General features: G+C 45.1%; 1 protein-coding gene and 1 long non-coding RNA gene across 15 annotated transcripts in view; one reads left to right on the top strand and one right to left on the bottom strand.

Moving 5' to 3' along the window:
- The window catches only part of TNRC6B (trinucleotide repeat containing adaptor 6B), a 256919-nt gene extending 243442 nt beyond the window's left edge, over positions 1-13477 (top strand). For all 13 annotated transcript variants that reach the window (XM_054506809.2, XM_054506803.2, XM_054506805.2 and 10 more), the window contains one exon: positions 795-13477. In XM_054506809.2, coding sequence (XP_054362784.1) covers positions 795-1179 — 385 coding nt within the window. In that variant the 3' untranslated portion in view covers positions 1180-13477. The remainder of the gene's footprint in view (positions 1-794) is intronic.
- Positions 10526-22816, bottom strand: LOC129045765 (uncharacterized). Of its 2 annotated transcripts, none has more exons than XR_010411308.1 (3): positions 22738-22816; positions 15066-15171; positions 10526-10663 (listed from the first exon to the last, which is right to left on the bottom strand). It is a non-coding gene; the product is annotated as an uncharacterized LOC129045765 (long non-coding RNA). The 2 variants fall into 2 exon arrangements; XR_010411309.1 differs by having other exon boundaries at positions 22644-22771.
- Positions 22817-22823: the final 7 nt, after the last annotated feature.

The following is a 22823-nucleotide window of genomic DNA, read 5'->3' as shown; positions in this document are numbered from 1 at the left end:
TAAGGGTGGATTGTCTATCGCATAGGCCACTCATCAGAATTCCAAAACCAAAGAATTTATGAAGTCGTGAAGCAGTGAGTAAATTTTAAATACCGTGAAACAAAGCCAGTACTTAGGAGAATGTGAAATGGCGTAAGCACTGTCACTTTTTGTAATAGAATCTAGCAGCTTACCTTGGCTTCTTTGTTGGTGAAGATGAAATACGGTGGTCTGGGTGCGTAGCACTGATTTTGTCTAAAGTAGGTGGGACTGGATCACACTTTGACCATCCCCCCTCCTAGCTGCTGTCAGACTGGGAGCCAGCAGATGCCACGGCAGAAGCCACAGACAGCGAGCGAGCAGTGGTGAGGCTCAGGCAGTGAGCCCGGTCCTGACACAGAGCAGCGGCACCTCCAGATGTCTAAAGCTGGGTCACCTTGATGCTTGTGGTGTGACCTTTCACCTCCCATGGGGGCAAAGAGAGGTGACATTTTTCTCCACATATGAATTCCATATACCAAAAGATTACTGATACATGGTACCCTCTAGGAGTCTTTGGATGTCTTGAGATTTAGCGATACCTTATTGCTTTAAAGCAGTGCCTCTCGATCACCTGGTCTGGTTAAAATGCAGGTTTTGATCCCGTAGGCCTGGGGTGGGGCCCATGATTCTGCCTTCAAAAAAGCTTCCAGGGGATGTGGAAGCTGCTGGTCAAAGGAGCACACTTTGACTCTCGAGGACTCAGAACCCTCAGTCCCTGTGGATGCTGTAGGATTCCCTCAAATCCATAGCTCTTTCCCTCCCCTTTTTCCTAGGTGTGTGTTGGGAAACACTACCATCCTGGCTGAGTTTGCCACCGACGATGAAGTTAGCCGCTTTCTGGCACAGGCTCAGCCGCCTACACCTGCAGCAACCCCCAGTGCACCCGCCGCAGGTTGGCAGTCGCTGGAGACCGGCCAGACCCCGTCGGACCCCGTCGGACCTGCTCTGAATCTTTTCGGTGGGTCCACAGGGCTCGGGCAGTGGAGCAGCTCGGGCGGCGGCAGCGGGGCCGATCTTGCTGGCGCTTCACTGTGGGGGCCCCCAAACTATTCTTCTAGCTTGTGGGGAGTCCCAGCTGTGGAAGACCCCCATAGGATGGGCAGCCCTGCTCCCTTACTACCTGGTGACCTTCTGGGAGGAGGGTCGGATTCAATCTGAACTTAGAACTTTCAACTCTGACCTCGTGACCTTTTTTGGAACAGCAGCAGCACTAACTTGACCTTTTCGTTTTTTTTTTCAACTTGCAATAAATACATTTTTAAAAGGAAAAAAGAAAACGGAGAGAGGAAAAAAAAAGGTGGGTCATTGACAGACTGTCTGAGCACATAGTTGCCTCCCTTATAACTTCAGTTTTTTCGTTTGGAATATGAATCCAAAAAGAGAACATATCACTCTTGAAATACTTGAATCATGAACGCCAACCTAGAAAGACAATGTGAAGCAAGTACACATACCATTTAAATTTAAACACAAAAAAATTAAAAAAATTAGTTTCTAGTTTTTCACTTTTTTCATGTTATATGGAAGTTGTTGCTAAGAAACATATATACTGAAAAAAAAATAGCTTTTTAACTTTGTTTGCACTGGGTGTGTTTCCGTCCTTAGGTCTACCACGTTTGGGAGGGAGGGGAATTCAAAAGAATTGTTGGGGTGGCGGGGGGAAGACTTGACGGAGCCTCACTTTAAAAACAAAAACACAAAACCTAAAAAAAAAAAAAAAGAAAGAAAAAATTTGTGATTGGCTGGTTGATAAATACCAGTGTGTTCTGGCACATGTAACTGCCCAGGCATGCTCGTTCTGGTATGTGTGTGCACGTGTGTTCATGCGCATCCGCGTGCATCCTTCTCTCTGTCTCTGTGTGTGTGCGCGCCCGTGTCCTCCTCCTCCTCCCCCACTCGATCTCAGAAAGCTGCATTGCTGACAGTCTGCAGGCTGGCTGGCCGGCCATCTGCTTTTTATTTTATTTTATTTTATTATTTCTTTTTTTTTTAACTATCAGAACACACAGGCACCGGGAGCCACTGCTTACTAAAGCAACTCCGTTGGGCTGCATTAAGATGAACAGAGTGCTTTTTAATGATTTAAGCAGGGAGCTCCTTTCCATTTGCAGATTAGCCTGAGTGAGTTTTCTCTTGCTTTTCTTTTGACCTAGCAGTAGAGTGGGAGCACTGCCAAGTCCAAAAGAGTAGGAGAGCAGGAGGTACCTCTTGGAGCAACTGTGTGTTTATTTATTTCTGTTTTTTAAAGTACGTGGCCACCAGGCACATCTGAATATCTGTTAGGTTTTTCGTCCGTTAGTCTGAATGGGAACAGATGATATAAGAGAGTTTTTTACTTAATGCCGTGTCTCAAAAGCAGAAAAACCATGTTCCCCCTTTCTTGTGTCATCAGGTATGAGGAGTCATCAGAAAGTCAGGTAATGCCGCATTAAAGGTTTCCATTGGTTCTCTTTTTCGTTTTACGAAAACGGAAACAAACAGGTTGTGAGCAGCCTCCTGAAAGCACCTGCAGCTTCTCCCTCTCTGCTCCTCTCTCGCTGAGCGTTACCTGTGCCAGGCCGTGGCGTGTTACAGCACCAGGCCATCACTGACAGAAACGTTTACTTAACGAATGTTCTTAAACCAGTGTGTACTTCAAGCGTTTCCTTTTGTTTCTCTGTGTTGTGTATTTCCTGTGTATGTGGTTTTGCTTAGGCAGGTATAACTTAGCAGAGACTTTTAAGTATTGCACCTTTTTTTGGTTTTGACCTCTTTATTTTTTTTTTTCCTTGTAATGTTGCTTTTTTTATTTCGGTATTTAAAGACTTTTTTTTTTTTTTTTTAAAGCATCAATGTAGTAGTACTCTGGGCCGACTAGGGGGCAACTTTAATCCACAGTTATCACCAACATGTATGTACTTATGTTGGAATCAACATGTATCAAACTGCTTTTTGTGAAGAGTTCTGGCAGACCCGAAGGGGTACCCCTTTATACAAAGCAGATGGCTGGCGGGGCGGGTGGGGAGGGGGGAGGGGAACGTATGCCGGTAACGTGCTAGCACTTGTGTGGACATCCCAGTCTGCATTATACTGTTTAACATAAAGTGCCGACATTCTGTACCAGCAAATACCTGCCCATTCCAACCCTTGGTGGGAGCAGACCTCTACTGTCCTCCGTAACTTGCTGCTAGTGAGGACAAGGGAGTTTTTCTTTCTTTAGCATCTTCAGTGAAGGATACAACAATGCCTAATGTATTTGACTTTTAGCTTGTGTCTGTGTGTAGGTGGGTGGGTGGGTGTGTATAGGAAAAGGCAAAACTGAATTATTTGCATTTAAATGGTTTTATGAGACAAAGAATGGGAATTCTGTAGTCCTCTGGCTTACCCTGTTGATTATAAACCTAGCCTCAAAAGAGATTGACATGCGTAATTCGAGTGAGCGTTCGCTCATATAAGTCTTTATGCACCCTTTGTGGGTAGGTGGTCAAACTTGAGTCTCCAGCGTTGGTTCAGTCCCATTGGATGCCTTGTAGAAAACTAACTGTGCCCTCTTCCTGCTCTCCGGTTTTCATCACCACCACCATGCCCCTTCCACCTCTGCCCTTGTACAAAACATCTCCTTCCAGCCCCTCCACCTGCTCTCCGTGTGTGGAGCAAAACCCTGTGGTGTGTGGTGATGTCCAGGTGGAGAGCAGCTGTGTTCAGCCATCTACAGAAGGCGAAATCTTAGTGGCCCTGGGCCAGGAGCATGTCCCGAGGCTCCCACGAGCCCGTGGCGACCCTGTCCACTGCCGTGTCCTGCCCCCCCCCCTTCCTCTCCTCCTGCCTGCTGGTTCCTTGGCCTGCACTATGGGTTAGTTGAGTTCCTTACGATACTACGGTGAAAGCCGGGTGCTAGAGCCCCTCTTGTTTACAAGACATAATGAGGGATTTGAAATATGTAAAAATAAACATGAGAAGCTCAAATGTTCTTCCATCTTAAGCTTAAAGGGAAAAAATTAAAAACTTAAAAAAAGACCAAAAAGTGCGTATATATATACATATAAATATATATTTTAGATGAAGACTAACTCTGGGAGCATTTAACAGTGTTTTTTGTTTTTGTTTTTAACATTTATTTTCCTGCTTTAAAATTTGCAAGCATTCTCAGGAATTCTAGGGTAGGAAGCCAGTTTTTTGAAGATGGTTTATTTAACCGTATCTTATCCTAGATAGACGGCTGTTTCTTTCCTGTTAATAAACTTTTACAAGTTCCTGAAACTTCAAAAAGTTTAAACAATTTTTACTTAAAAAAAATGTAAAAAGAAAAGTCTCCAAACATTATTGTCATACTGGGGATCACACATTTTAAAACACATAGAAAGAAATATTTTTTAAAAATTATCAATTTAGCAGCAACAGGTCAATTCGTTATCTTAAAAAATAGGGGAGAAGGATTAGCTTTCTAAGAGCTTTATCACGGATTTATTTGAAATTGTGTGTCATTTAGTGGGAGTGTTTGGCTTGTATAAATGGGAATGCCATCACTTTGTTCCTTTCCATTTAAGAGGGAACTGACATCTCCCCTAATGATTGTTATTTTTTTTTTTAAGGGAACCCTTCTCCCTGTCCCTCAAACCCCAGCAACAAAAGAAAGAAAGATAGAAAGAACAACTTAGGAAAAAAGTAAACTCTAATCTGTAAAATAGTACGGTTGGATTGCTGAGAATCTATGTAAAGAGCTAGGAAATAGAGGTTAATAATTTTTGGAACAAATTTTAAATATAGGCATTACTAGAGGAAAATATCTATGGACTGTTCTATTAATGAAGAATGTTTGTCTTACCTCCCCGCTTGTTATGGGAGGAGGAGAAAATAAGAAGAATCTAATAAGGAACAAGTGATTTTACTTTTTTAGCTCCCAGCTACTGTTGTGCTCATTTTAATTGCTGTTTTGAAGATCTGCTGCTTAATTATCCCCATCCCTCAGCTGGAGATATGGAGTATTTCCTTTCAGTTTTTCGTGATGTTGAATTCTCCTTTTGTATTCCCTCCTGGGGCCAGGGGTCAGAATTCCCAAACATGACCACAGCTTCTTTTAAACATCTAAGCTTCCCAGTGGGAAAGAAACTCCAGCTCGACAGGTAATGGGTGGGTGGGGCTGCTGCCTGCAATTTCTCTAAAACCGCTTTAGTGCCTTCGTACATACACCCAGACATCCGAAGCAGGAGGAGCTCGTGTGTATGTGCATGTGGTCCAGCCACTCCACAGATACAAGTACGCTTGCCCATTAAGGAAATTGGAGTGGTTCTGGACAGGCCCCAAAGGCAGTGGGCTAAATTTAAAATAAATAAACAGAAATCAAGGAAGTTAAATATGCTTTCATGTCTTGATAATGTGGAATGCCAAGATCCTTCCTTGTGTTATTGCCCTCGTTACTGTGCACTGACTTCTCCAGGTGTGTCGCTTTGACAACTACATACAGTGATTTGGAAAGTCTGTTTGTGTTGGGCCAGTAGAAAGGGGTTTCTATTTTTCTGCTCTTGTCCTTCTTTGTCTCCTCTCCTTCCCCCCCAAACTCCCCCCCCCCTCCATTTTTTTCGTCAACTTGCTGGAAGCTTTGCTTTATTGGTTGGCAGTGACCTAAGAACAGGATATAGTGAGGATATAATGGAAGAGAAAAACTCTTTTCTTTCTGTGGTATTCTTTTGCAAGAGCCATGTCTGCTGAGAGGTTAGGTGGCTTCCATAACACTTAGAAAATTTGGTGGGAGCGGCTTCTCTTCCACCACATTCTGGCATGTGTACAGAGGTTTGCTGGTCACCTCTCATTATGTAGATTTATCTTGTAAACATTTCGATCATGTAAATTTGAGCTTTCCAATTTTTACTAGTTTCCTTTATTTTTTTTTAAACACTTGATTACTAGTGGCTGGAGGTGCCCATCTTTCAAACATCACAAACTTGGTTTCGGTCTACCACATGAGTAACCAAAAGGAAAAAGCACTCATGGGGAAGAGACGTCTTCCATCAGACTGGAGACCTCTACTGGCAGTTGAAATCCAGTGCCATGACCTAATTTTAGGTGTTTAAAAAAAAAAAACCCACAAAAAAACAAAGTTCAGATCTCCGAGACACTGTGAAGAAATGGATGGCCCATAGGGCATCTCTGATCCCTCCATACCTAGCCTTGATCTTCTCCATTTGCGACATGCACAGAAGTTAGCAGTGCTGCATGTTAAGGTTCCAAACCAAATTCTTTCACCAGTGTCCCCCAGTAAATCAACATTATCCATTGATTGCCATTCGATGTTTTATTTATAGCAGCTTAATTTTCTAATTGTATGGCTCCTCTTTTAAGAACTTTCCCACCTCTTCTGATGTGAATGTAGCATAAATTAGTAGTTGGTTCTTCCAAGTTCCTGTGGGTTGAATGCGGTATCTGAGATTATGCAAAAAAAAAAAAGAAAGAAAAGAAAGAAAAAAGAGAGGAAAAGAAATTCCTACCTAAGAATTTGGAAGAGCTTTTATTAATATATCTAGCAGAAACTAACATTTCACGGGCTATTGACGACGTGTTGCAAATATTCACTTGAATTTTTGCCATGGGGGGGCAGTTTTTGTAAGGTTAACAGCCAGATTCCATATCGACCTCAGATGCTGTGTACTTTTTAATTTTATTTTTTTATATTTTGCCATGTTGACTCTTCTCTTAAACAAAATGAAGATGTCTCTGCTGAGCAAAATGCTTAAGCCAAGCCTGTTTTCCTCTGCAGTGTAAACAAAATGTTTTCAGCAGACTTGGCTGTAATAGCCATCTCTAAGATTAGGGAACAATTGAGTCTTTATATAGAAAAGGTCCCCTTCTACCCCATCCTCAGAGTTCAAATTCAGTATATAACACTTTGTAGGTTATTGTTTGGATTTGGGGTTTTTTCTTTTGTTTCAGCTATCTATAAGGTCTTTTACTAGGAGTAGAGATGCATTTTTAGCTGGTTGGGGAAAAAAATCAAACTTTTTCTTCTCCAGTTTTTGCCAAGTTTTGTCACACTTCAAGCCTATGCATTAATTACGCTTCTTAGTGATACTGCAAAAAGAAATCTTATTCTTGAATTGTTTTCCTTCCTGTGACTGTGTTGCTGAGGCTGCATGTGATGGTGCAGTTGAAAATATTCCAGCCTGTGTGTCCAGTGAATTATCAATCTATAGACCTCAGAACCCATTCAGAAAATAGGATGCCCTCACCCTCTGCTGCCCGTTGCACCACACCCTCTTAGCTTTCTTACCTACAAGTACAGGGTGTCCACACAGTCTAGAAACAGGTAAATACACATAATGTTGTCAAGAACATCATCAATCTATTAAAAACAAAAACCCACATAGAATGTTCTCTGTATTTCCAGAGTCAGTGCGTACCCTGTAATAAGCTCTGTAGGTTTATGGCCAGTGCCAAAAGTGTGTGTATTTTCAGAGATGGTCCCTACTTATTAATGATGGTGGTGTTTTCTTGACCTTGAATTTGACAAAGGGGGTACTGGCATCACATTCTTTAGATTTAAAATAATGATCAGCTTCAAGAACCTATGAACATAGTAATAACTTAATAAAAATAGAACACTGACCCTCCCTGCCCTGCCCACAATGCTTCCCCCGCACTGCCTTCACTGCCAAAGAAAAGAGGCCATGAACATTTACAGGATGGCAGAGGGAACACTGGTCAGGAAACAGAACAACTCCCCACTGGCCGGGCATTCCTGCTATACTTAGGTGAGTGGTCACTTGGACTAGATCTGAAGGAATTATCAAGTATTCTAACGTGAGTGGTTTTTAAACTGTCAATCTCTTGTAGTATCCTCCTACCACCACCACTTAAAAAAAAAAAAAAGAAAATGACAGAAGCTGCCAGTGTTTGCCGCACAGAATTTAAATAGTTCTTGGCAGTTAGCCACATACCTGAGTTTGTTTTTAACGAGAAACTGCACACCAGGAAAATTGGTACCACCCTGACCAAGGGGTCTCTGCCAGACTCCCATTGTGGGGTCTTCATTGTGACAACTGCTTGTTTTGTCCATGGGAGAGGAAAGGTCAGATGAAGGCAAGAAGTGTTCTGTTTTAAATAAAAAAGAATTAGTGTTTCCCCAAAGCACTTTGTGCCTCAGTTCAGTTTTCAACGCTATCAGTCCTCGCTTCCCAATCCACTGGCCCGTCTCGAGCCAAGGTTAATACGTTGAGACTGTCTTTACAAAAAGAAATTCCTCTTTACTGCTAATGGGAACAGCAAAAGAAAAATTGTGAAGATAGTTTACAATATCGTTGTAGCAGAGATGTGAATTGAAGTCCTTTTCTTTCCCTTCTCCCCTGCTTTCTGGGACCTCCCACAGAATCTGGCATGCCTTCTCCCTGGGCTCGACAGGTGTGCATGGTTCTGAGGGCTGGGTTGTAGGAGGTGAGCTGGAGCAGTCTTCCTGCAGGACTAGCCTTACAGCAGAGCTTTATGGAAAGGAAGAGAGTCTATCCTAAATGTTTTCGCCAAAAATGAACAAGGCGGGGGGGTCTTTATACAAAACTAAGCAAAAACCTTTGGAATCCTTCAAGAAGTTAACATACCTTTTAAAGGTAGTACAGGTTCTCACCAAGTGATGCATTCAGCATGACACTTCTCGCCAGAAAGTTCAGGATAAGTTGGAATAAATGTGTTTAAAACACCACCCCTACCCCCCCTTTTAATTTTGTCCAAGGAATTAGTTACTTAAGTGTAGTATTTCTGAATGTGCCTTTGTGAGTACAGAGACCGTCTGTTCTAGGAAGAAGCTAACCGTGGGGATAAAACAGCAAGGCGGTCAGCGTAGTCTTTAGGGAAGTCAGCGATCCTCCTGGCGGTCCCCAGGGGCGGCTCTGGAGTTTTCATTAGCATCGATATTGCACAGTGTAGAGTTGTGTGGAAGAGATTCTGGGGCTCGGGAGGGAGAATGAGGTGATGATGGTGCACAATGACAGAGACCCAGGTTCATCCAAGAGTGCAGGTTGAATTGATCTATCTGCAGTACCTAGTTTCCTTCGTGTGTGTGTGTGTGTGTGTGGCTGTTTTAGTTTTTGTTTTTCTGTAAGCACTGGAGAACTGAAATATGGTGATGTTTGTGACACATTCATGCATGTCAAGAAGGCGTTTTCTAGCTTCTTCCGTGTGCGGGGGCGGGCAGCGCATTTCCACCCTGTGAGTCTGTGTCCTAAGAAGGCAGTTACTTTCCTCACATCATGTTGCTGTTTATGCGAACAGGGTATTACACGCAAGGAAAAAGCTTCTGAGAGAATAAGATGGAAGTGTTTGAGAAAGAGAAGAGAAAAATCTGAAATCATATTTTATTTCTTCAGAACTATTATAGTTAAGCATAGAAATCTGCAGTGTCTCTTCATTTGCTTTTGTGTTTGTTTTAAACGATGCCACCTCTTCTCCCCATGCCCTATCTTCTAAAGAAACCGCAAGTGAATGCTAAGGGCCATCTCCATAATTCCTCAGAACTCCCCAAAGAGGAAAACAATCCCTCCCGCAAGATTCCTTCAGCTTCATTCAGGAGACAAAGGGAGGAGAGATGCGGCTTTCTGTGCTTCTCTCTCATTCCTCTCTAATGGCCTTGAAATGTATTATTATGCAAATGTGAATTTTGATACTGAATTTAAGAAGAGGTTGTTGGATTTTTTCTTTTTTCAGAAAAAAAAGGTCCCATATGTGGTCATCATTGCTTCTTTATTTTGTAACGTGAATTGTAACTATGCATTCTGCAAAAGGGGGGGTGGGGAGGGCAGAAAGGGGAAGGAAGTAGCTTTGCATCCTTGTTCTACGGTTTCTGTGTCCATGGTATCCCCACATCCTGGCGGGGAAGGGGAGTGAGAGCCGGAAGCAGTCAGGTCGGCACAGTGAGGTGGAAAGAGACCTGGAGCCCTCCCTGCAGTCCCGGGGAGGGGGGCGCTGCAGTTCCTGTCAGCTGGTGTGCTACAGGATTCTCCGCCCTAGCCGTGCAGTGTTAGCCCAGGGCGACAGGGGGCCCCAAAGGCCCTAGTGTTCTCTGGGAAAAAGTACTCATCCTTTCCTGAATTCAGAACCCTTTCAAGCTCAGGAAACCATGCCTCACTCGTGCTGACCTTAAAGTTAATCTTTCTGTCGATTTCCAGAACTCCTCCTCCTCCTCCTCCTCGCTCCTTTTAATTTTTCTTTTTTTCTTCCTTAATCCTTTTTAAGTGAACTTATTTATAAGGAAACTGCCCTGCTCTGTGGGGAAGAGGACTGTTGCTTGGCAGGCAAAAAGAAGTCTCTTCCTCATCCACGACCCCTCAGCCAAACGTAATCTCTCTGCTTCCTTGCATTTGTTCCGCTAGAGAGCTAGTGAGCAATGAGGTGCTGGACACGGGAACGCCTACAGCCTCCTCCTCGTCCTCATAGAGTTCCTTTGTTGATTTTGCCTGTGGTGAATCCTGGCACCTGCGTTGCTCTGGTCTAGGCATTATCTGCAACCTACAGTATCATAAGCCAGAGATTGTTCTGCCCGTATTCAGTGTTTCCACGCAAGCAGTTTTTGTTGTTGATGTTCACAGTACTGTAACGAGTAACAGACTTGATCACAGTCTCCTCGTGCCCCGTGCAGGGTGTATAGGCACAATCTTATCAGGGTTCCAATCTGTTAGATTGCCTTTAGACAAAACACAAAACAAACAAACAAATAAGATCCTGACGTTTCAGCTGTCTAACACAAAACAATACCTCGAGGTACATTTCCCCTGCGATGTAGACCCTTAACTCCCCTCTCCTTCTCTGACACCAGTGGGTTATCCTTTTTAAAATATGAATGTGTAAATAGTAGGATAACTTTTACAATTTTTTTCTTTGCTGTGAAAGTAGCCCTGAAATATGATATTTTTCCATTTTTTTTAAGCCATCTGAAGTTTCAGATCTTCTTTCATGCTTAAGAAGAGAAAGCAGAACAGGTCAGGGGAGTGGACGTGCATTTGTGGGGTGGTGGTCTCTCCACTGTCTCCCACACACAGTGGCAGCCGACCCGTGTCCAAACCCTGTTTCGAAGAGATGCCATCTATTCCAGATCTAGTTCCAGGGTGAGGAGTGTCCAAATTTCTCTCTTCCAGAAGATCCATCCCCTCCAGGCACTGCAGGATGTTTTTTAACCTCAGACCTTGAGCTCTCGACCTTTCCTGCTTCACCCGCAGGCTCACTTTTTGAGTAACCGAGTAGCATTCTGTGGTTCATAAAGGGACTCATCCCTGGCATTTCAATTCGGCACTGTAGAATTCATAGACTTACCACTTTACAATGCTTTAGAAATGTATTGATTTCTTACTTAGAAGGAAATTCATCTGAGACGTGCAAACAACCTTCCTGAAAGGTGTGGGCACCCTCAGGCATATTCCTCTGAATGCCTTTCTACGTGAAGCTTGAAGCTGACATTAGGTAGAGGGATATAACGTTTAACGAATGCTGCTTGTAGGATCTGTCAGCTACGGCTCTCCTAGATTTGGCGACCCACAAGGCAGGGTCAGAATAGATCGTTTTGAATAGCTTCTTCACAAACGCCTCTCCCCCTGCCCCCCCTGCCCCCGCCGCATCTTAAAGCTAAACCCTGTATCTGTTTAAAGGCCCTTTTTAGTTTGAGCTCACCAATCTTGTATAGTGACGACTTCCTTCGAGGGAAAGAAGCTTGAGAATAAATGCACACCTATTCACCACCCACCTTCTGATTTGAGGCGCTATCCACCTTTGGATTTTATTTCTGTTGTTTGTTTGGAGGCCCCTTTTCTGTCGGTCTCCTTCCTCCGGTCCCCCATAAGTTCGTAAGTTCTTACTGCCCTTATATCCATCCACGATGCTCCCAAAGGGCTTTGCTGATCTCTGCACTTCTTTCCTGGGACCCTCCCGCCCCACCACCCTTTGCACACACCAGTGACCAAAGTGTGTCCAGTGATCTCACAGAAGTCGTCAAAAATGGTGCCTGCACCACGAATGTGCTCACAGAGACACGTGCACAAGATTCTGCACCCTTGGCCTTAACCTCTGTATGACTTAAGGTGCAGGAACATTTTTAACAGGTTATTAAAAAAAAAAATCCTTCTGGGAGGGGAAAAAAAGGCAGACAAAACAGCTCAATTGTGCCCACTCCTAACTCTGCTATTTGCCTACAACTTAATTCTGTGCCCACCCCACCCATCCCTGTTTTGAGTAACCAAAAAGAGACAACAAAAGCAACCTGAGGAGAGGTTTCTGGACTATTTTATCTTTCTCCATTTAGCTGGAGATATAAATGCTGCTTTGGGTTCCATAATCCTAGGGGCTGTGTTTACATAGTACAATATATCCTACCAAATCAGGAAACAAGCATGGGAATCTCTGCAGTGAGAGAGAGCTAATTAGGTCGCCGATGGTGAACAAGAGAAGTGAGGGGGTCCAGGGGTGGGCGGCACAGGAGGGAAGAGGGAGAAGTGCTCCCCTCCTCCCTTCGCTTCTCTCCTTGGCCCCTTTCAACAGAAGGCACAGAGAAAGGCATCAGAAAGAGGCTGGAGTTTTAAAAGGCAGCTTTCCAACTTTGCACACAAACAGGTTAACAGGAAGGTACAGCAAAAATCCTCTCATCTGAAACACTCAGCAGAAACAAAACCTACCAACCTGACTCCATAGCTGCACATAGTGACGCTCTCTGCAAGTTACCTAGAAGTGTTTTGTTTTTCTTATACTTGAAATAGCTTTTACGATGTTACTTTGGCGGCTTTCTTTTCTCTCTCCTGGCGGGCAACAGAGGAAGCGGATGATGGGATCCAAGGAAGTGTGAGGGGAGAAAAGGAAGGATATGGCATTGTCTTTTTTGTGTGTGTTTCCTTAAACATATAGAGGTTTAATCGAACTCCCATGTGTTGAAATTGCTCCTCATATTACTGGTTTTACATGGACACAGAAACTAGGCACTTTAGAGGTGCACTTGCATGGCAGGCTGGGCCCCCCTTTTCTCTATTTTACTTTTTTAGTATAGTGGTACTTAAAATCACTGGTTCACTTAAAGAAAAAAACAAACAATAAAATGTTAAACTCTACTAATGTACAAATAAGCTGAAAAGTTGCATTTTATGTGTATTTTTCGCCATAGCAGGTACTGTATTTCTCATGCTGGATTTAAAAAAAAAAGAAAAAACCAACAAAAAAAACTAAAGGGTGGTGTTTATTGGATTGTGACAGGTTGCGTATTGAGGAACTAAGTCGCCGTCATTTCATTAAAACTGAGAGATGATGTAATGCATATATAAGAGTTTTCTGAAGGGTTTTTTTGGGCTTTTAAACAGCTTATTTTTGTTTTGTTTAGTTTTTTATTTTATTTTATTTTGGAAAGATATGATTGTATTATGTGCAACTCAGTTGCTTACATTATAACTACAAAATATTTTTGGGTTCCTGGAAAAAAAAAAACAAAAAAGAAAAAAGACTAATAAATGTGTTTGGCTGCTAAGCATTGATTGTGGTTTCCTGTTTTATTCTGCCGATTTAGTTTGTTGTTGGTTTATGTTTTGTTTCTTCTTCTCTCTCCCTCCCTGCTCCACCCACGGAAGCTCCCCGAAATTCAGCATCTGAACTGGGCCTCCGTTGTGTCTGTCTCGCCCTGTGAGGTTTTGGCTGTTGGGGTGGTCAGCATGGCGGGGCGGCGGTGGGCCCAGGCTCCTCGCTGCCTGCCCCCAGTGCGGGGTCCCCAGTCTCTAAAAGAAACTTGATATTCTCCTTCTGCCTCTTGTTGTTGTCTTGTTTAATCCCTCCTTGCCTTTGGAGTGAGAACCAGGGGAGCGGAGAGGAATGCCCGCCGGAGGCTGTGGCTGACGAGAAGCCAGCCCGCTGTTTCCAAAAGTCCTGCACTCTGCGCCCCACTCTGCTCTGAGCACTGCCGGCTGGCTGAGGAGGTTGCCCCCATCCCAACAGGCTCTTATATATGCTTAGCTGCTAAAACAGAGACTTGTTGGACATGTGGCCATGAAGCGCCTCTAGAATGGCAGAGGGGAGGAACGGAAGGAAATGAACATTTTCTAATTCCCAGGTACCATTGTCTGACTTCATTCTCAGAATGCTGTGCCAAGCAGATGGCAGCGAACCCATTTCACGAGGAAACTGGCTCAGAAGAATTTAATTAGCTAATAATAGGGAACACTGATCGCTTGCTTACTATAGACTGGGTGAGCCATGTAATGTACATTCACTTATTTCATTGAAACTCCTCTCAATCACTGGTGAAACCGTAACAGGAATCCAGATAGGATCCAGAAGTTACTGTGCCAAAATGCCCTCTGCAGAAAAGCACCTGGGTTTCTGAGAAAATGTTCTTAAGTGAGTCTTGTAGAAAGCGGTAGGCCATACACCTTCCAATTCTTGGGTGGTAAACTACGTCAATGCTGGGCAATGTGAGACGAGGTGAACGAGATGCTTGAGAACAGCTCGAGGGCCGGCCTGTTCCAAGCAAGTGCTATTTCTGAGGAATAGAGAGCGTTGCAGAAACTCTGAAGACATGTATCACCAAGGACTTTATTTTAAATTTGGAGTATTTTAGAAATGTGTCAATGGCTAAGGATGGGGGGGTTGTAGAATGAAAGGTAATGGTTAAGACTTTAGCATCCGACTTAGCCTTCCTCACACCTGTGGACCCTGCCATCACCTTAGGTGACTCCCAAGTGTCCACATGGAAATCCGCCCTAACAGCCAGGCTTCTACGAAGTTTCTTCCTCCAGACCACCCCAGCCACACACTCCCATAGTCACCCCAAATCGCTCCCCTCCAGAATCATGAATTTTAGCATCCTTGACTTTACCCTTGTGTCTTCCCAACTGGTTCTCACTCCTGTGTTTTAAAACTCATCAGCCACTCCAGGACACTGACCTGTTTACTTTCTTCCAACCCATCGGCCCTCTCTTTCCTCCTTCCTAATGCAGGTTAGGTTTGGTAGCCCATAATTTCAACAACATGGTTGCTAACACCTTCCCTTGCTGCTCCTGTTTTGACAACCATGTGACAAAATCCCCACTTTGGAAACCCTACTCTGTATTTTCTGCCAGTACCTAAGAGCAGCATGGCTCAGAAAAAAAGTCACGATGGGGCCAATAAGGACTCCTGTCAGTCTGTAACCAACCGGCAATGAGACCTTGACGCGACGCAGCGAGCATCCTAATGCACAGAGAAAGAAAATGAGAGGTGTCAGAAAAATCCCCTAAATTCCTGCTTCCAAAGTGTAATCAGAGAGAGGTGCTTCCCCCTTCAAGTGCTGCTTCCTTCAGTGTGTGGGACCCTTTCCCTTCCAGCCCCTTTGGGTACATTTGACTCTCCATCATCCATTTTTTCTTCACGTGTTTGGCTGGGAGCCCTGGCCAGTCGGCATGCTCAGTCAAGTCCATGCTATTGTAGACACCCTCCTGTGGGCCCCTGTCTGGCCCCTGCCCCACCAGCTGCTGTCCCATGTTTCTTCTGGAGAAATTTTCTCTCCTCCCCTTCCTGGGTCTCTGCCTCTGTCGTTCCCCTAAGGTCACTAACAGCCTCCCTAGTCAGTGGACACAGCCATTTACCTCTTGATACCATAGCCCCTGGATTTCCTTCTATGCTCTAATGTGTTCCTTTACCTCTTCCATCTCTCTCAGCCTCTGTTGCCTTGGCCAGGAAATGTTGGATTTTGTCAGTGCTCAACCCCAGGCGCCGCCTTGTTCTCTGTGCCAAAATCCTAGGTGGTGTCCTCCTCACTGGCCGCCTTTCTTAATCCCTTTTTTCCTCTGACTGAGCTCTAAATTTTAAATTTTGGAGTGCCCCTGGGCTCAGGCCCAGTCCTGAGTTTTGCTTTCTAGTCACGTTGATCCTCCGAGATGAGATCAACCAGCCCAGGGTGTTTTGTTTTGTTTTGTTTGACAGAGAAACACATCGAGAAAGGGAACACAAGCAGGGGGAGCGGGAGAGGGAGAAGCAGGCTCCCCGCTGAGCAGGGAGCCCGATGTGGGGCTCGATCCCAGGACCCTGGGATCATGACCTGAGCCGAAGGCAGACGCTTAACCATCTGAGCCACCCAGGCGCCCCAACCAGTCCTGTGTTTTTAAAAATACAACACATGTTGCCATCCTACCCAAATTATATCTCCAACCGTGGCCTTTCTAATGTCCTGTCCAACTGACTCACTGTCTACTTCCAAGTCTAACGGTCAAATCCCTCCACCTTCCTCCTCAAATCTACTTCCCTGGTCTTAACCATCTCAGTAAATGGCACCACCGTTCACCTAATGGTTCAAACTCACAGCTGCTTCACACCACTAATTCAGCCATCAGGAAACCCTTCAGCTGTATGTTAAACATACTTACCCACATGGTCCACATCTTCCCACAAGCAACTCAGGTCCAGCCACCACTGCAGGAGGCCCTCCCCATCTGCCATCCTCCCCTCACGCCCACCCCAGATTTCTCTGCTGGTTCATGTCACTACCCTCCAGGGCTTTCTCCTTAAAATAAAAATCCAAATTCCACCATGGTCCGCAAAACCCATACTCAGTCTCATTCCCTGTGATTCTCAATCTCAATCCTACACGATCCCTGTTAGCTTTCCTTCTCTCAATCACACCAAACTCATGCCCACCTGAAGGCATCATACTTCTTTTTCCACTGCCTGGAATGCTCTTGTCCCTGCATCATTGTTTGGTCTCTGGGCAAACGTGCGGTCTTAACTTGCTTATCCCATCAAAAATAGCTGTCACTGGGGTGCCTGGCTGGCTCAATCGGAGGAGCATGCGACTCTTGATCTCGGGGTCATGAGTTCGAGCCTCACATTGGGTGGAGAGATTACCTAAATAAATAAACTAAAAAAAAAAAAAAAAAATAGCTGTCACCCCCACCCCCACCCTAAGTTACTCTATGCTCTTGTCCTGCTGTATTTTCTAACAAGAAATTATCGCTTTCTTTTTATTATTTATTTATTTGAACTAGAGAGAGAGAGCAAGCACAAGGAGGGGGAGAGAGAGGAGCAGAGGGAGAAGCAGACTCGCCACTGAGCAGGGAGCCCGATGCGGGACTCGATCCCAGGACCCTGGGATCATGACCCGAGCTGAAGGCAGACGCTTAACCAACTGAACCACCCAGGCGCCCTGGAACCTACCACTTTCTAAAATTATCTTGTTTATTCTTCATCATCCATCTCCCTCACTGGAATGTAAGCACCACACAAAAGGCAGAATTCTTTTTTTTTTCCTTTTTAAATTAAGTAGGCACCATACCCAATTTGTGGCTTGACTCAACGACCCAGGAGTCCTATGCCAGTCAGGTGCCCTAAGGCAGAATTCTTTTCTGTGTTGATCACCAGCTCCAGAGCCTAACACTCCTATGGTTTTAATTACCATCTGTGTGCTAATGACTGCTGAATTTATATTTCCAGCCCTTACCATTGGGCTCCAGACCTGGATGTATAATCGTCTACTCAACATTTCAAAACACCTAGACATCTTAACAGCACTGCAAACTCAACACATCCAGAACGGAAGTCTGTCCTGCCTGCAGCCCCGCCTCCCACCCCATGGTATATGGCATTATCATCCATTCAATGATAAAACCTAGAGACCCAGGAGCATCCTTGACTCCACCCTGTCCCTTACTCCCCAGAATTAATCCATCACTAAAATGGATTGAGTGTACCTCTTAATCTCTTCCCTTTCTTCAATTCCTCTGCTCTTACTTCTCTTATCCAAGCTAGATCTATACCCCTAGGTCTTATCTAGTCCACGGCATTAGTCCAACTGGCTTCTCGTGTGTCATTCACCCCAGTTTCCCTGCCCCTGATCCATTCCATACATAACAGATGGAATATTTTCAAAACACAAATCTGATTAAGTCACCCTCCATCATTAAAGCCTTTTAATGATTTTCCATTGTTTAGAATAAAACCCCCAAATATCTTGTTTCCAACAAGGATCTCCTGGTCTGGCCTCCCATCTACTTCTCCAAATTTACCTCCCTCTCTTCTTGCCTTTGTCCTCTACCCTGTAGCCTCATCAGCTGACCACTGTATCCCAATGCCTAGTACAATGCCTGGCACAAAGTATGCACCATTGAGGAATGAATGATTCTAATGGGCAACAGGACATTACATCAAGAATTTAAGAAAGAGGGACGGGGGCGCCTGGCTGGCTCGGTAGGGCATGCAACTCTTGATCTGAGGGTTGTGAGTTCAAGCCCTATGTTGACTGTGGAGCCTACTTAGAATAAAAGAATTTTTAAAAAAATGTAAGACTCCTGATCTAGAGATGTTGATTTAGGTAACAGTGACAACCAGCTGGAAGTGTCTAGGTGGCTTTTGAAGATCGAGAACTAAAGCTTTGGAGAACCCGCAGACTCAGAAGGCAAGCCTTGCAGATGTGCAAGCCGTTTCCAGTGGGAGGAAAGGTGGGTTAAATCTTGGGGAAACTCCCACTGCTTCCTTTTCCAGGAATGAGAAGGGGAAATGTTAGCAACAAAAGAGCAGTCAGAAAGGGAGGGGACTCAGTACAGTTTTGTTTTCAAAGCAAGGGGGAGGGCTTGTCAAAATGGCTAAGCACTTCAATCAACCAGGAGGAGTGATTTAATATAGGAAACAAGAAAAATTGTTGGACTCAAAAATGAAAACGACATAAAGCCGTACATTAGGAAGCTGGCTCCCAGTTCTTTCCCTGCCTATTTCATTGCCTGCATGTCCCCCCAGTACACAGACTTTATTAGTGATTATTTTTTTTTTAAAAATACTGAAGTATAGTTGACATACAATGTTACATATTAGTGGTTCTTCATGCAAATATAGACAAACGAATATGTTATGGGAAAGGGCCTTTTGATTTGTTTATTACAGGAAGTTTGTTGAGGAATCAGTGAGTGTGGTTTGGAGGAAACCAGAGGGCAGAAGTTATATGACAGTGCTAAGGAATAAAGCAGGGAGGGGGGCACATTTGTTCAATACAGGAGGAGTCCTGGACGGTGAGTGAGGTAGGGAGTCAGCTTCTATTCTTGCCTTTGCTCAGCACTGTACACCTGGGAATCATCAGCCACATTCTGCAGGTGAGAAGACCCAGGTGCTGAAAGATTAAGTAATTGCAAATCACACAGTGCCAGGAATGGTTGGTGAAGACGCAGCCAGAAAGAGAGGTTTCCATGTTAAGGAGGTAACAGAGCAAGTGAAGATGTTTCTATAGTGGAAGAGACCTGTGCTTTTTTTTTTTTTTTAATCACAAGAAGGGAGGCAGAACTAGAGAGATTAAAGATTCGACATAAAGTAATTGAAAGAGCAAGATCCTTTCCTGAATGAAGATCTAGAAGACTGGAGGCAGAAACTCCTATGTTGAGGGGGAAAAGTGACAGCAGGGTGAAGCAGAGGCAGGAGAGAGGGCTGGAAGACTGAGGTGACAGTTGAGTTTGCAACAGTCACAGTGGAAAGTGAGAATAGTAAACTCATCACTGCACATCAAAGCAGTGACAGCTCTGACACACTCCGCAAAGAGTGGGAAGCTCCCGGAAGTAAATTCTTCATCTTCCCAGAATTGTCTGCCCTCACCCCCAACACCGAGCCTCTGCAGTTCAAGAAGGGATGTAGAAGACTTGAGTGACGAGCCCAGGTAACTAACTGATGGGCTTCTCTGATGGCCAAGGTATTCTGGAATTAGTGCTTCAGTCAATTCTGGCTGCTAATTCTGGAGTCTAGGTGGAGGCACGAAGGATCCATGGAATGGGGACATTGAAGAAATGTGAGAGGTGGGGAAAGAGGAAGTGTAGTGTCAGGCTCTAACTTGTATCCTGCCTACTGTGGGCTTTAGTTCTCCCTCTCTGCTAGACTCCTTTGGGCAGCATTCATTCATTCATTCATCTAGCAGACATTTACTGAACACCTATACTATGTTAGATCCTGTGCTAGGTGCCAGGGACACAGTGACCGAGATGTCATGATCTCTGATCATGATGACATGATGAGATGATATGATCTCTGCCCCCACTGAGTCTGCCATCAGTTGGAAAGGCAAAAACACTGAACTCTGGGGACACCTGGGTGGCTCAGTTAGTTAAGCGTCTGCCTTCGGCACAGGTCACGATCCCAGGGTCCTGGGATTGAGCCCCGCATCGGGCTCCCTGCTCAGCGGGAAGCCTGCTTCTCCCTTTCCCACTCCCCCTGCTTGTGTTCCCTCTCTCACTGTGTCTCTCTCTGTCAAATAAATAAAATCTTAAAACAAAACAAAATGCTGAACTCTGGTGAGAGTTATGAGAGGCCTATAAGAAGACAGGAGGTCACTCGTCATCTAGGAGATCCCACAGGTGTGATCCATAGGGTTTTGAGTGAATCCATGAATAAATGAAAGCAAAAATGGAAAGGCGACAGAAAAAGAAACTTGTCAAAAGTAAGATCTTGAAGCCTTGAGATCTAATCAGCAACTTTTTTTTTTTTTTTTTTTTACAGTAAGCTCTACACTTAAGGTGGGGCTTGAATTCATGACCCTGAGATCAAGAGTCGAATAATGACTGGGCCAGCCACACGCCCCTAATCAGCAACTTTTAATATCCCTGAAGTATCATGGTTACTGGCAAAGGGGAGTTCACCTCAGCAAACAAGCTGGGACTTCAAAATGGAATTCCCCTGGGAGGTCTCCTCCTACTGAGGAACTCAGAAATAGGTTATTTTGGGCGCCTGGGTGGCTCAGTTGGTTAAGCGACTGTCTTCAGCTCAGGTCATGATCCTGGAGTCCCGGGATCGAGTCCCGCATCGGGCTCCCTGCTCAGCGGGGAGTCTGCTTCTCCCTCTCCCGCTCCCCCCTCTTGTGCTCTTTCTCTCTCTTTCAAATAAATAAATAAAATCTTAAAAAAAAAAAAAAAAAGAAATAGGTTATTTCAAAGCAGCATAGTTCCTGCTACTGTACATTTGGAGCTGCCGAGAACCAGGTGTCTGGAGCCCATCTGCCTGCAGTTAACTCCTAGCCTTCCCTCCTCCACATGAACACTCTCAAGACGCTCAACCTGCCCACGCCTTTGTTTTGCCACCTGCAAAATGGGGATCATAATAATGGCTAGCATTTACTGAGCACTTACTCTGTGCATTGCACCAAGAGATTTATTGTATTCTTTTTTTAGATTTTATTTTTCCAAATATTTTATTTATTTATTTTAGAGAGAGAGAGAGCGCACGCACAAGCCGGGGGAGGGGCAGAGGAAGAAGGAGAGAGAGAAAATCAAGCAGACTCCTCACTGAGCGCAGAATTGGACACCAGGCTGGATCTCAGGACCCTGAGATCATGACCTCAGCCGAAACCAAGAGTCCCACTTGCTTAACCCACTGATCCACCAGGTGTCCTCAAAATTTTATTTTCAAGTAAGCTCTATACCCAGTGTGGGGCTCGAACTTAACACCGTGAGATCAAGAGTCTCATACTGTGACTGAACCAGCTGGATTAAATGAGATCACGTGTAAAAACCGACTGCCTGATACCTAGTAAGACCTCCATAAATGTTAGAGGTTTTATCATTATTGGCCAACCACAGGAAAGACTGGGATCATTAGGGAACATTTTTTGGACTGAGCCTGAAGTAGGAGGTAGTGAGAAAAGAGGTGTTCCAGAAATGCCTTTACCAAGTCGTGAGGGGATAGGGCATGGTGTGTGCTGGGAACTACACAGCGTAGTGGCTAAGAGTGCAGACTCTGAAGTCGGGTGGCTCCATTACTAACTGGGTGACCCTCAGCAAGTCACTCAGCTTCTGGGAGTCTCAGTCCCAGCACTGGCTGAAATCCATTTTCACTGCAGTTTCGTGCAAGGGGCTCCCTTGGAACTCAACAAATGCCGATCTCCCTTGGACATCATTGCTCCTCAGAGCTGCGCTGGTGTGAGACAGGCAGTCGCAGTAAAGCTGGGCTGGGCGACAACTGTAATTAGTAATAGCAAACACAGGGGCATCTGGGTGGCTCAGTCGGTTGAGCATGGACTCTTGTCTTGATTTCCGGTCGGGTCATGATCGCAGGGTCGTCACATGGAGCTCTTCATCAGGCCCGCGGTACCGGGGGAGCCTCCCCGAGATTCTCCTTGCCCCTCCCCCTGCCCGAGCGCTCTCTTTCTCTCTAAAATAAATAAATGAAATCTTTCCAAAAAAATAATAGCAAAACACATAGCGGGTTTTCTAAGTGTCCCAGACATCCCTAGTCTATTACTCTAAGCTCATGGCAATCTTTTTTTTTTAAGATTTTATTTATTGGGCGCCTGGGTGGCTCAGTTGGTTACGCGACTGCCTTCGGCTCAGGTCATGATCCTGGAGTCCCTGGATCGAGTCCCGCATCGGGCTCCCTGCTCGGCGGGGAGCCTGCTTCTCCCTCTGACCCTCCCCCCTCTCATGTGCTCTCTCTCTCTCATTCTCGCTCTCTCAAATAAATAAATAAAATCTTTAAAAAAAAAAAGATTTTATTTATTTATTTGACAGAGAGAGACAGCGAGAGAGGGAACACAAGCAGGGGGAGCGGGAGAGGGAGGAGCAGGCTTCCCGCCGAGCAGGGAGCCCGATGCGGGACTCGATCCCAGGACCCTGGGATCACGACCCCAACGAAGGCAGGCGCTTAACGACTGAGCCACCCAGGCGCCCCTAAGCTCATGGCAATCTTAAGGGCAGGTCTTAATGTACCTTTTCCAGATGGGGACACTGACGCACAGAGCGGCTAACTTACGAAACGCCAGCCACGTTGTTTGTACACGAAAAGACACTCGCCAACCCTCACCTCAGCAGCCCGCGGCCGGAGCGCGACGGCTCCGAGCTCCGCCGTCTCCGGGACCCCTGGGCGGGACCAAGCGGAGGAAGTCCCGC

The sequence above is a fragment of the Mirounga angustirostris genome, unplaced genomic scaffold, assembly GCF_029215605.1.
Source record: "Mirounga angustirostris isolate CCGP_5_RB_7025 unplaced genomic scaffold, mMirAng1.0.hap1 SCAF_5, whole genome shotgun sequence".
In the NCBI taxonomy this organism is placed as follows: domain Eukaryota; kingdom Metazoa; phylum Chordata; class Mammalia; order Carnivora; family Phocidae; genus Mirounga; species Mirounga angustirostris.
The sequence above is the reverse complement of the archived record's forward strand: the minus strand, read 5'-3'. Positions and strand labels throughout refer to the sequence as shown.